This window comes from Erithacus rubecula (assembly GCF_903797595.1).
Source record: "Erithacus rubecula genome assembly, chromosome: 25".
NCBI classification, from domain to species: Eukaryota; Metazoa; Chordata; class Aves; order Passeriformes; family Muscicapidae; genus Erithacus; species Erithacus rubecula.
The window spans coordinates 2,127,270-2,138,796 of record NC_136677.1 but is presented as its reverse complement, the minus strand read 5'-3'; the positions used below and the strand labels follow the sequence as shown (position 1 = coordinate 2,138,796).

The window sequence follows — 11,527 nt, the reverse complement described above, 5'->3', positions numbered from 1 at the left end:
ATTCGGGAACAGCCTCGAGTCCAGGATCCCGGGGTGGCGAGGCAGGAGCACCTCCGCCAGCCCACGGCGAGGCGCCCTGGGCTGCTGGCGGCGCGGCCGGACACGGCGAACAAAGCCCAGCTGCCGCCAGCTGCCAACATCCGGAGGGGCGGGCGGCGAGCCCGAGCACCCCGTCCCGCCCTCGCCGCGCATCCCCGGGAGCCGCCGGGCGAAGGGTTAACGCTGCGCCCTCCTTCTCTCAGCGCTGACATCACGGGCCAGGCTCCTCCCGCCAGTGTGTGCGTGAGTGCGAGCGCGGCCGCCGAGCCCCGCACCGGGCACCGCACCCGGGCACCGCACCCGGGCACCGCACCCGGGCACCCCCGCCCCGCGGCCGGCCCGGCCCCGCGCCCCCCGCCCGGCCATGGAGCGGCCCCGCACCGGCACCGCCTGAGCGCCGCCGGGGCCCCAGCGCAGGGCGGGCAGCGGGCGGGGGCTGCCGAGCCCCGCCGCCGGAGCCACGGCAGCGCCGCAGCCCGCGGAGGGCTCTGCCGAGCCGCTCTTCATTTGTTTTGCCTCCCCTCTTTCTTTTTTGTCTGGGGTTGCTTTTTGATTTTTTTTTTTCCCCCCTCAATTTTTTTGTTCTCCTTTTTTTTTATTTTTTAAATCGCGTTTTCCACCCCCCCACCCCCCCGCCCTTCCTTCTCGCCCTTCCCTCGTCACTCGCCCGGGCTCTGCGGAAGGAAGCGCCCGCGCTGCCCCGCGGCCGGAGCGCCCCGCGGATGTGCGGAGCTCCCCCCGGAGCCCTCCCGCCCTCCCGCCACCTCTTTGTCCTCCTCACCTACGATCTTTTTTTTTAGTATTTTTTTTTTAATTTTTTCTTTTTCAAGCAGACCTGAGCATCACCGGGGGCTGGGAGGGTGGGGGGCCCCGCGGCGCTGCCAGACCGACCCCTGCCCATCGCTCTTAAGGAACTCTCATGGCTTCACGGCTGCAGACAAGTTGCCGTGCATCGTGCTGGACTATCGGAGTTTGCATCCTGGCAGCCGCGCTCCTACCAGGTGAGCCGCTCCCCGGAGGGCACTGGGCTCCGTCGGGGCGCTGCGGGGCTGGACGCAGCCCCGGAGGGGATTTGCGGGGTACCCGTGGGGGGAAAAGGGGTGCGGGGAGTGCTGCGGAGCGGCGGGGAAGGGTGGGATCGGCGTTTTGGGGTGCGCGCCCCGGTCTGGAGCAGGTGTGGGAGCATCTGTGTGAGGGTGGGAGAGAGCCGGGGCCGCTCTGAGCGCCGGCTCGGCTCGGAACAAGACGCTCGTTTGTTTTGGAAGCAGCTGCAGGCAGCGGGCTCCGCAGCCCGGGGAGCTGAGGCCGTTTGTTTGCTTTTTGGATCGAGCAGCGTCTAGCGAGGCGCAGCAGCCAGGCTTCCCCCGAAAGGCAGCCACGAGGCTGGGCACGGAGCGCAGATGTTTCGGGAGGAGGGATGGAGGGTTTCGGCTCTCCAGCATCCCCAAAAGCGCCGCTCCCCTCCGCACACACTTCCCACGGGCTTTCTAGCGGAGGGGCTGGACCGCTCCCAGCTTTCAGCGCTTCCTTTCGCTGCCTTTGAGCTTGGCTGCCTGATGGCATCTTATTCGTCGCTTTGGTTCCGATCCATCCCTTGGGTTCTGATCCGTCTGGGGAACGGGCAGAGATGTGCATTCACTGCTCCCCAGCTCGCTGGAGCCACCCGGGCGGTGGCAGAGCCGTCCGCGTGTCCCTTCCCGGGGCTCGGACCTGCCCCGGGCTCCAGCACAGCGCTGGGAAGCGGAGAGTGACCCACTTTGGCGAGTGCCCTGCGGGGACTCATTTATTCTGCTCCAGTGCAGAACGGGTTAATGCCATGCTGGAGGGCTTTCCGGGAGTCGGAGCCGTGGAAAGGGGATCGGCAGTCTGCGTTTACAGCTTGTGAATGAAGTGAGAGATGCAAACAGAGGCGATGTTTTGCCTTTTTGGGGCTCGGCTGCTGGTGGCTGGGGCTGGAGCGCTGGCAGCGGGCACACGAGCGATCCCGCAGCAGCGCCGGGATCTGCAGCTGGAGAGAAGTTGCGGTGAAGGCAGGGTGGAATTGCGTCCATTCCTCCGGTATTGGGGCTGGGGCAGCGTCCCAGAGGAGCAGCCAGGCTGAGATGTGGCTGCAGGATTCAGCTCTGGGCCATCAGAGCAAATGCCAGGGCCCGGAGTGCCCCGGTGCTGGCAAAGACAGGGGTGTGATAACATCAGGACACGAGAGATCAACAGATCACAGCGACTGGATGGTCTGGTTAAAATGGATGAGGGCAGAGATGAAATGGGAGGGGGTGGTGATCCAGAAACCGGGGAGGCTGTGAGAGGGAAAAGGTTAACAGGGCAATGAGAAAGCAGGGCTGGGTGCACCTCGGTATTCCCAGGACAAAGGGATCTGCTGTGCATTGCAAACAGAGGTGACGGAAGGGACAGCCTCAGGCTCCCCGCGCTCCTCTGCGCTTGCAGGCAGGTGCCTGGCTGAGCCCTGGCTCCTCTCAAGGAGTCTCAGAACTTTCCATGCTGTTCCTCACCCTTCCCTCCTCATCCCCTCCCGGGCAGCTCCTCCCCACAGCCCCGGGAAAGGCACTGGAGGGGCAGTAACGCTGTGCTGACTGTGCTGCCTGAACCAAAAGGACTTTGTGCTCCCTTGGGAACTGCTCTCACCAAGGAGACACGCAGTGACCCTGACACAGCCTGGCAGCTCACCTTGTCCTGCCAAGACTTTTTCCCCTGCACATCTCCTATTTCTGGCTGTTCTTGGGGCTGTGCTGCCAGCAGCCAGGCGGGCTCATCTCCTGCCACTGCAGTAGCGTGGCAGTTTGTCTTGCACTGTCCCAGCTCTGCCAGGATCAGCCAGTGGTGCATCTCGTGGTGCCTTGCCAAGCCCAGGGCAGAGCCATCTCTGCAGTGTTCCAGGAGGATAATCCTTCCCAAACCCTGAGCAGTGCTGCCCTGCAGCCTGTGTGGGCGAGACTCTCGGCCCGACCAGTTCGGTGGTGGATGCACCGCAGCTGCAGGAGTGTCTGATCCTGCACGTTAAATATTTATTCATTCATTTATTTCCTTCGTTTGGGTGCTGTGGCTGGACCCAGAGATGCAGGGAAGGACCAGCACAGTGCTGCACTAAGAGAGTCTTTACCAGACCCCAGGTCTGGATGCCTTCCTGAGGAGTTCCTCGAGTTCACGATGCATTGTGCCAAAATCATATATACAAACACATCTAAAGCTGTATTTATACAGACAAGCTTGCTTAACAAGGAGAGGAAACTCAGGATCCTCTACTACAAGTGAATTAGTAGCTGTGGACTTGTTGGAAAATGTAGTTTCATACCCAACACCCGAGAAGGATCAGAGCAGTGCCTGCTCTCTGGAAAACCTTTCATGTCCAGCTGATCAATGCCATTTCATTCTGTTCCCACCCACCTCCCCTTTCAGACAACGTTAGCTTTTCTTTTTTTTTTCCTCTGATAAGGAAATAAAAGTTCCGCCGCTGTAAAAGCTGTAAGGAGTCTCGTATAAAAATCTGCTTTACAAATTATCTTTAATGTGAGCAGTTCAATCGTCCAGAACAGATTCAATTCATGGCTCCTGCAGCCTTCCATGCCCATCCATTTGGAACCAGGTATCAACTCACGCTCCATTCAAGATATTGGTATCAACAGGGGTTGCTGGAAAGCCATGGGGGAAGGGGAGGAGAGATCCCAGGCAGCTGATCTGCAGAGGTTAAGAAGACTTGCAGTTAAATTTGTGCTTTACAAGCCTTAACAATCTGTCTGTTTATCCCTGTGGAGCTCCTGCAGCTTGAGATGCAGGCACACAGAGCTGAGGCATCATCTGTGCCTGGTCCTGCCTCTGCACATCTGGGCCTCTGCTCCCAAATCCTGGCTGCAGACAAATTCCTCTCTGCCATTGCTGGGCTACCTCCTGATGTCCCAGAGGGGCCTGGCAGCACTCTGCAAAGTGCTTTGAGATGCTCCACAGGGGAGAGCAGCAGAGGTGGCTGGAGCTGCTTTGACACAGGGTTTTTCCACCGCGGCGCTCGAAAGGAGCATTGACTGAGCCGTGGTGACCTGCAGGGCTGAGGTCAAACTTGGCTGCAGCTGGAGGGAGGGCTCGTTTTGGGGAGGTACAGCAGCTCTCTGGAGTGCTGGGAAGAGCAGGATCTGCTCCATCTTGTACTTTCTAGTGCTGCTTTAATATCCCAAAGTAGCTTCCAAAATGCAAAAATGTTGCCAGATTCTCCTTCAGACTTTGGGTTGAGTTCTTGGTTGTTACTTTTTCTTCTCCCGCCACCTGCCTCCTCCCAAAACTTACAAACAGCAGCATCAGGCTATTTCAGGAAGCAAAAGCGTGTCTTTGGCTGATTTTTTTCTCATTAAACCTCACTTAAACCGACCGGTCGGGTTTTAGCCTGGCGTGGATGATCTGCTGAGTGTGTCAGCGTGGGTGAGGCGCCAGGCTGGGGCAGAGGCAGCTCAGCCCACGAGCAGGAGGGTGTCTGCCCCATGGCTGATGCTCTTTGCCCCCTGAACCAGCAGCTTTCACCAGGAGCTCCCAGCCCAGCCCATCAGCAGGGACACATCCAGTGCTTGGGATGAGCTGGTGGCCGAGGAGATGCTGGCACATCTCTCCTTGCAATCACCCCTGCTCTGGGCTGCAGCTGGACCAGCCACAAAAGCCAGGCTTAAAGGGAGGCACCACAGGGCTCCTTTGAGCAGGGCTGAATCATGGAAGGAACCAGAAGAGCTGGTTGTCCCTGAACTGTTTCCCAGGCCTGGCTGCCACTGGCACCTCGTGCCCTCTGCTAGTGCCACTCAGGATGGGGACAGCCTGGGGGGACAGCAGCAAGTGGCCACCCTGAGCCAGGGGGAGGTTTTTTCCCACCTCCAGCACCCTGGGGAGTTTCACAGCACTGCCAGCAGGCAGGGACGGGGACAAGCACTGCAGGAAAAAGGGATTTTAATCACAGAATCCAGAACAATTTGGATTGAAAGGCACCTTAGAGATCATCTCCTTCCAACACCCTGCCTTGGGCAGGGACACCTTCCACCAGACTGGTTTGCTCCAAGCCAAACATTTTTGGAAGTGCTGGAGTTGGGCTGTGTGTGAGAGCTGCAGGGATGAGCTGGCCGGTGCTCAGCAGGATGTCCACAGTCCTCAGGGCTGCTGAGAAAGGGTTTGAGTCTTGCAGCATCTTTGCCCGAGGTGCTGATGGCTCTTGCTCTTCCCAGCCAGGCTTATCAGTGCAAAAAAGCAGAAACAAATGAGGGAGGGACAAAGAAAGGTACTCCAATCTCGAAGCCCCTGGAGATCTTGCTTTTTCAAATAACGTCAGATTAAATCAGGGCAGCTCTGCAGAAGGGTGAGCTGGTGCCGCCAGCCACTGGAGCAGGGACCCAGTTTGCATTGGAGACACCTCTTTGTGTTAATTACCAGAGGCTCAGCCATCCCTGCACGGAGAATTCATTTCAGGTGAAGGTTTGTTTAACTCAGAAATGAGGCATTTCCTCCTGGCTGCTGATAAGCCCTGGGTGTTCTCCCAGGTGCACATTTCCCTGCCTCCTCCCAGTGAAGGGTTAACCCTGGCTGCACTGAGGCACATCCCAGCACACACACAGCGATTTCAAGGGGAGCCCCTTGGCTCTGTAGCAGAAGAAAATCTCAGATGCTGAGGTGCCACTCGTGGGAGGAAAGGGAATTTCTCCTCTGTCACCACACTGGGTTTGACGTCCCTTCTCTGTCACATGGAAAACGGGAAGTGAAATTTGCTGCCCTTTGCAGCACCACATTATCAATTTTCTGTGCCCTGTGCTGTGTCCCAGCCCCCAAGGCACTTGGGGATGTGTGGGGCTCAACTCCTGCTGCCCCCTGAGTGTTGTCCTGTCTGGGCACTGACTGCAGCCCTGGCCATGAGGAGGGGAGCCAGCTCCAGTCCCAGCAGGGCCCAGGTGAGGGAGGCACAGAGGGCTCTTGTCGTGTCAGCAGCTTTGTGGGGTGCTGGGGAAGGGTGGGAGGAACTGACCCAACCTGATGAACCATCTCTGCTCCATTCCCCCACCACCAGCAGTCCCTGCAGGAGTTTTATAATCCTGCCTTGACATTATTGGCTGTGATGCAAGAGGGAAGCATTTCTAAGCATTATCCACCCAACTCTGCCTCTCTCTGCTGCAGGCCTGCCCTCCCTGGCTCTGAGCCAGACCAGTTGGGGACTGGTGGACAGCACTTCAGCCTCCAGGTGTGCAGGGAGAAGAGCCTAAGAGAGGCAGGATCAGTGTGATTCTCCTCCCTGGGAGTTAAAGCACACTGAAGGGCTTTTCTGTCCTCCATCCCAGCCTATTTGCCTTTCTAGCTGCAGGAAACAGCAAAGTGCTTCCATCTGCTCCCAACCATGCAGGGATGCTCCAGATGTGGTCCAGGACCTGCAAATCACATCCCTGCCTCGGAGCAGCAGCAGCAGATGGACCACCTGGCTGAGAGACAGCAGGTACTCCCAAGCCTGGTTAGGCAAGAGGACTCAGCCTCCACCTCTCATCCCTGTAATCAGGCTGATTTTGAGGCTATTTTGCTTCTCTTGTGGAATATCCATCCCTCCCTCCCCCAGTGCTGGAGAGAGGCACACCCTGGAGTGACAGAGGGTCTGTGCAGGTCCCATCCAGCCTGTCCAGAGCCCTTCCAGCACAAAGGCCTGGCTGTGAGGGATCTGTGGGGGCTAGAATGAAGTGTTCTGTGGCCACCTGAGTGCTCTGTGTGAGGCTGCTGCAGTGCAGGGTTTGCAGCTCTCTCATGAGGGTCCAGGGATTTCAGCTGGTGTCTGCTCTGCACTGAGGTTCTCACATGTGGCAAAACCAGGTTTCATTTTTATCCCCTGGCAGGATACCCTCTGGACCAAGGGAAATGCTGCTTGAGCAGCTTTCCACTGACCATTTTCACTGCCCAAGGGCACAGTTTGGGGGCAGAGTTCTGGCTGTAGGCTCAGGGTCTGATGCTGATGTGCACAAGAGGCTGGTGTGACTCAAGAGCAGAGGGCTGTAATTAGAGGTTGTTGTGCTGAGTGTCCTGGCAAAACCAAGGGTTACAAATGGTCACTGATGGGCAGAAATCACAGACCCAGGGGAGAGTTTAATAGGAGAAGCAGGGGAGGAGAAAGGTCAGAGTTTCTGTCACTCTCTGTTCCTGATTTCTGTGCAGAACAGCTTAACATGGGATGGTTCTGCTGCCCTGGCTGAGGAGCTGTGGCACTCAGGGCAGAGAGAGCAGCAAGGGAGGGATGAACCCTGCCCTGTCCTTGAGCAGCCACATGAGTTATCAGCTCTGACTTACCAGCTCTGAGTTATCAGTTCTGTGGAGTCATAACTCACCCAGACCCACAGCCCTAGTGGAGGCTCCCCTTGCCTTGAAACCTCTCCTGGAAAGAACACCCTACACAGTCTGCAGTCAGGAGAATTAACTGCATCAAGCTCTGGCTGCATTTTTCTTAGGAAGAGGCATCCAAGGGGCTTTACTCTGATTTTTCTTGGGCTACACAATCAGCAGAGACCCCTTGGAGGCAAACCCAGAGTCTTGTTCCCACCAGTGCTGATGGTTTTCCTAACCTGGGCATGCCAGAACTAGAGGAAATTTTAGAGATGGATAATCCAGGTCAGTTCAGGAGCTGTAGGAACACACAGGAACATCTCCCCCATTCTGGAGGGGTTGTATTTCCTTTTTCTTGCCTCTCTCCTCACTCAGCCAAGGCAATGGTGTTTTAAGGGCTGGAACAGGAGGCAGCAGCAGATTTGGTGGTGCCCAACTGCACAAGCTGCTCATTCCTGGGCCTCTCTGGGCTCTTCCCCTGGTCAGCTGCACCATCAGAGTGTCTGGGGACTGTGCTGGAGGAAGGGACACCTCTGGGTGTTGGCAGAACCCCAGCAGTGCCCATTTGTGGCCGCTGAGGATCAGGGATGTGTTGCATAGCAGCATCCCTGCCATGCTGTAATTCACATCAGCTGCCAGTTTCCATTGGATACAGGACCCCTCTTGGCTCTGCCAGGCTCGATGGAGTGCTGGGGATTTTCCTGGGAATGAAGAGTTTATTTTTGTGTGCAAGGTGCTGAGGGGAAAGGGCAGCTCTTGGATCTCTTTACTCCAGTTCAGCCCCCCAACATCTGGGTGCTGCCATGGGAGAGGCCAGGAGCTCTCTGTGTGTGAGATTTTTGGAGACACTTCTCCCTTTGCCAAATTTACCTCGTGCTCAGGTTCAGTGAGAACCCAGGGAAAGTGGGGGAGGGTTTGTTGGGATCTCCTTGCACAGGGAGTGATTACAGTGCTCTGATCTTTCCAGGAGGCTTCTTTGGGGATTTGCTGGATGCTGTGATGCCTGATGGGTGTGCTGGTGCATCCCTTTGATAGGAGCTGGATGGGATCCTGTGCAGGATGGGGAGGGCTGGGAGAAAGGGAGAAAGGATTGAACAGAGCAGAGATTGTAAAAGGGGAATGTTCTCTGTGCCTGAGAGGGAAAGAGGAGCAGGAGTGAGGAGAAGGAAGGCTGCAGAGAAAGGCAGAACTGCCCTGGTAGTTCTTATTTGGGGTTCTCCAGGAGAGCCAGGCTGGGAATCCTCACATCCTGTCACCTGCAGCCTCAATCAACCCATGATCAGTCAGCTCCTGACAAGATTTCCACCCAAAAACCAGCAGAGTGTGCTCCCTCCAGCACTGACCAACTGCAGCACAGCAAAGCATCAGCAAGGACAAGTGGCCTGGTGATCCTGCCCATGCTGAGCCATGGATTCCCAGCTCCAGAGCTGGGCTGGGCCACCCTCTGGGACACCATCCCAGGACAGGGCAGGAGTCACCCTCAGGATCCCAAGGATTTGCATTTGCTGCTGATTCAGTTGGGAGCTGCAGTAGCAATTTGCCAGTGAAAGAACCTTTATCCCCTGACTCCCCCAGTCCTTCTGGGAGTTTGATTTCTCAGCTCACAACAGAATGATGGTGGTGGCAGTGAATTCTCTGGGGCTAATATTGCCAGCTAGCACACTATAGAAAGAAAATTCTTTATTTGTTGGCATGGCAGGAACAGACTTTGGAAAATGTACCCTGATTTTTAAATACCCATTTCGCCTGTGGTGTAAATACTAAAATGTGCTTTTTCTCTCCCCCCTCTCTCTCTCTCTCTCTCTCTCCCTTGGAATTTAAAAATATCGCCAGCCTGGGGAGGTGCATCTTTCACTGAGATTTATAATGGCTGCTCTCAAGTGATCTGGAAAATGAGCCTCCCTCTGCCCCATCCAGCCTGGCACCTTCCAAGAATTTATTTCCCGTATTTGTGCAAGAATACTTAGAGGCTGCATCTCCACCCAAGCACTCTAATTATTTAAGTTTTGTTTATGGCCACTCTCAGGGGAGCTGGGTATGTCCAGGCTGCTGATCCCTCCCTCCTCTGGGTAATTCAGGCCTGCATTAGTGGTGTTTAATAATGACCAACAAATCACTGGTGCTGCACCATTCGCCCAGGATGGATCACCCTGGCTCTGTAAATTGGCCAAGCCCTCAGAGCAGGGGGAGTGAGATATGTAAAGGCTCCTGTGTGAGCTCAGAGCTTTGTTCTGTGCTCAGTGCCCCATCCAGTGATCCCCTGCTCACTTTTGGCTCTGGCAGCCAGTGGGGCAAAGCAGGAGCCTGGGATGGCAGGAGGCAGCGAGGAAGAGGAGGGAGGCTCCTTCCTGGGCTCTGCCCAGCTCCACAACCAACTGTGGCTGCCTCTGGTCACACCCTGCTGCTGCACCCCACAGCACCTCATCCCTTCTCCCTGCTCTGCCCAGCCCCTTGGGTCCTTTCCCATTATTCTGCTCATCCAAAAGCTTGAATTTTGGTACTGAGGGGTTCTTTTCCCAGCCACTTGTGGGGTTCAGGGTCCTCTCCCATTATCCTGCTTATCCAAAGGCTTGAATTTTGGTACTGAGGGGTTCTTTTCCCAGCCACTTTTGGGGTTCAGGGTCCTCTCCCATTATCCTGCTTATCCAAAAGCTGGAGTTTTGGCAGTGAGGGGTTCTTTCCCCAGCCCTGTGGCAGAGCTCCCAGCCCCAGTGAGATCTGGAGGAATCTGTAGTCTCCTGGCTGCCTCTGCTGCTGTCACGCTCGGTGATAAAGAGAGAGAGAGATTTTGATTACATTATGACAAGCGACAGAGAGATGGAGTGAAAGCTGCAGTCTGCCTATTGTAATTCCAATTAGCAGGGGTAATGTGGCCAGAGCCTGACAGCTGTATTGATCCCAGCTTTGGATGGGGACAACCTTTCCAGGGGTCCCTGGGGCACAGGGACAGCTGTGGGGCAGGGAGGGGAAGAACAGCCTGTTTATAATGGGGCACTTGAGCAGACAACTACATTTCACCTTCCAAAATGCCACAGCCAGCCTGGCACTTGAGCTCTCTTCTGGATTTACCTCCAAATCTGTGCTGCAAGACCCCCTTGGGCTTTCTCTCCACCTGAAGGATGAAGCAGCTTCTCCTCCATGTTCACACGGAGTTTATCAAGACTCAGGTTCTTCCCTGGACAGAATGTACCCAAGTTAAATAAATCAGCATCCGGGGAACAAAGCCCAGGGCTGCAAGGGAAGGGGGAGTTTCCCTGTGCAGCTCCTCAAGGTCAGAGCTGAGCAGGCTGGCAGGGCTGTGGGCAGGCTGCTTGTGCAGATGCTGGCTCAGCTGTACCCTCTCTGTGGCAAAGGGGAGAACTCCAATTTGCAGTTTTGCTGGTATTGATCTGAGACCTTTCACTGCCTCTAAACTCACTTTGGAAATAAAAGGCTCAAATCACTCTCCTTAAGTACATATATTTTTTTGTATTCTTGACATTTCAAATGCTGCCATGGCCGTGGAGTACCTTACAGCACCTCACTGGAAATGGGAATATCTGCTGCCTCACACTGACTCCTACCAGGCGTGAATCAGCTTTTACTTACAGGGAAAGAATGGCCTGGAGGTGATGGCAAAGGCAGGCTGAGCTCAGAAGGGCTGGCAGCGTTTCCTGGCTTTGCCACGAGCTCCCTGGAATATCCTTGGCCAGCTCACTTCAGCTCTGTGCCTTTCCCTGTCAGCAGCTGCTGGGAGCTGTCCCTCTCTGCCCTGTTCACCCTGCCCCGTGTCTGCAGGGTGCCTTGCACACCTGATCCTCCTGATCCCAGCAGGAGACATTGGCAGAGCACAGGGAAAGGTGACTCCCCTTCACTTGGGCATTTTTTCACAGCAGGCAGAAGCAGGCTGCTCCTTGCCCAGGGAGTTTAGAAGGCAGGAAATGCTTTTGCATGGATCCATGTACAAATATTCTGTTAGTGCAAACACTGGGCTCAGTTTCTGGCTGCTCTGGGTGTGGGATGTGGGGCTGACATCACAGAGTTGGGTGAGCACAGCCCATTGGCTTCCCAGCCTGCTTGAATTCAAAGGTCTCTTGATTTCTTGCTCTGCTGGTTTTGCATTTGGATCACCTCTGGTTTCCAGAAGAGAGGTTGCAGGTGGGTGAGAGGTGTGGGA

General features: G+C 55.9%; 1 protein-coding gene across 1 annotated transcript in view; it reads left to right on the top strand.

Annotated features, from left to right (window-relative positions):
• Nucleotides 1-264: 264 nt before the first annotated feature.
• LOC306812364 (nectin-1-like) overlaps nucleotides 265-11,527 on the top strand; it is a 54,807-nt gene continuing 43,544 nt past the window's right edge. The window contains exon 1 of the mRNA XM_079326911.1: nucleotides 265-1,040. Coding sequence (XP_079183037.1) covers nucleotides 959-1,040 — 82 coding nt within the window. The 5' untranslated portion in view covers nucleotides 265-958. The remainder of the gene's footprint in view (nucleotides 1,041-11,527) is intronic.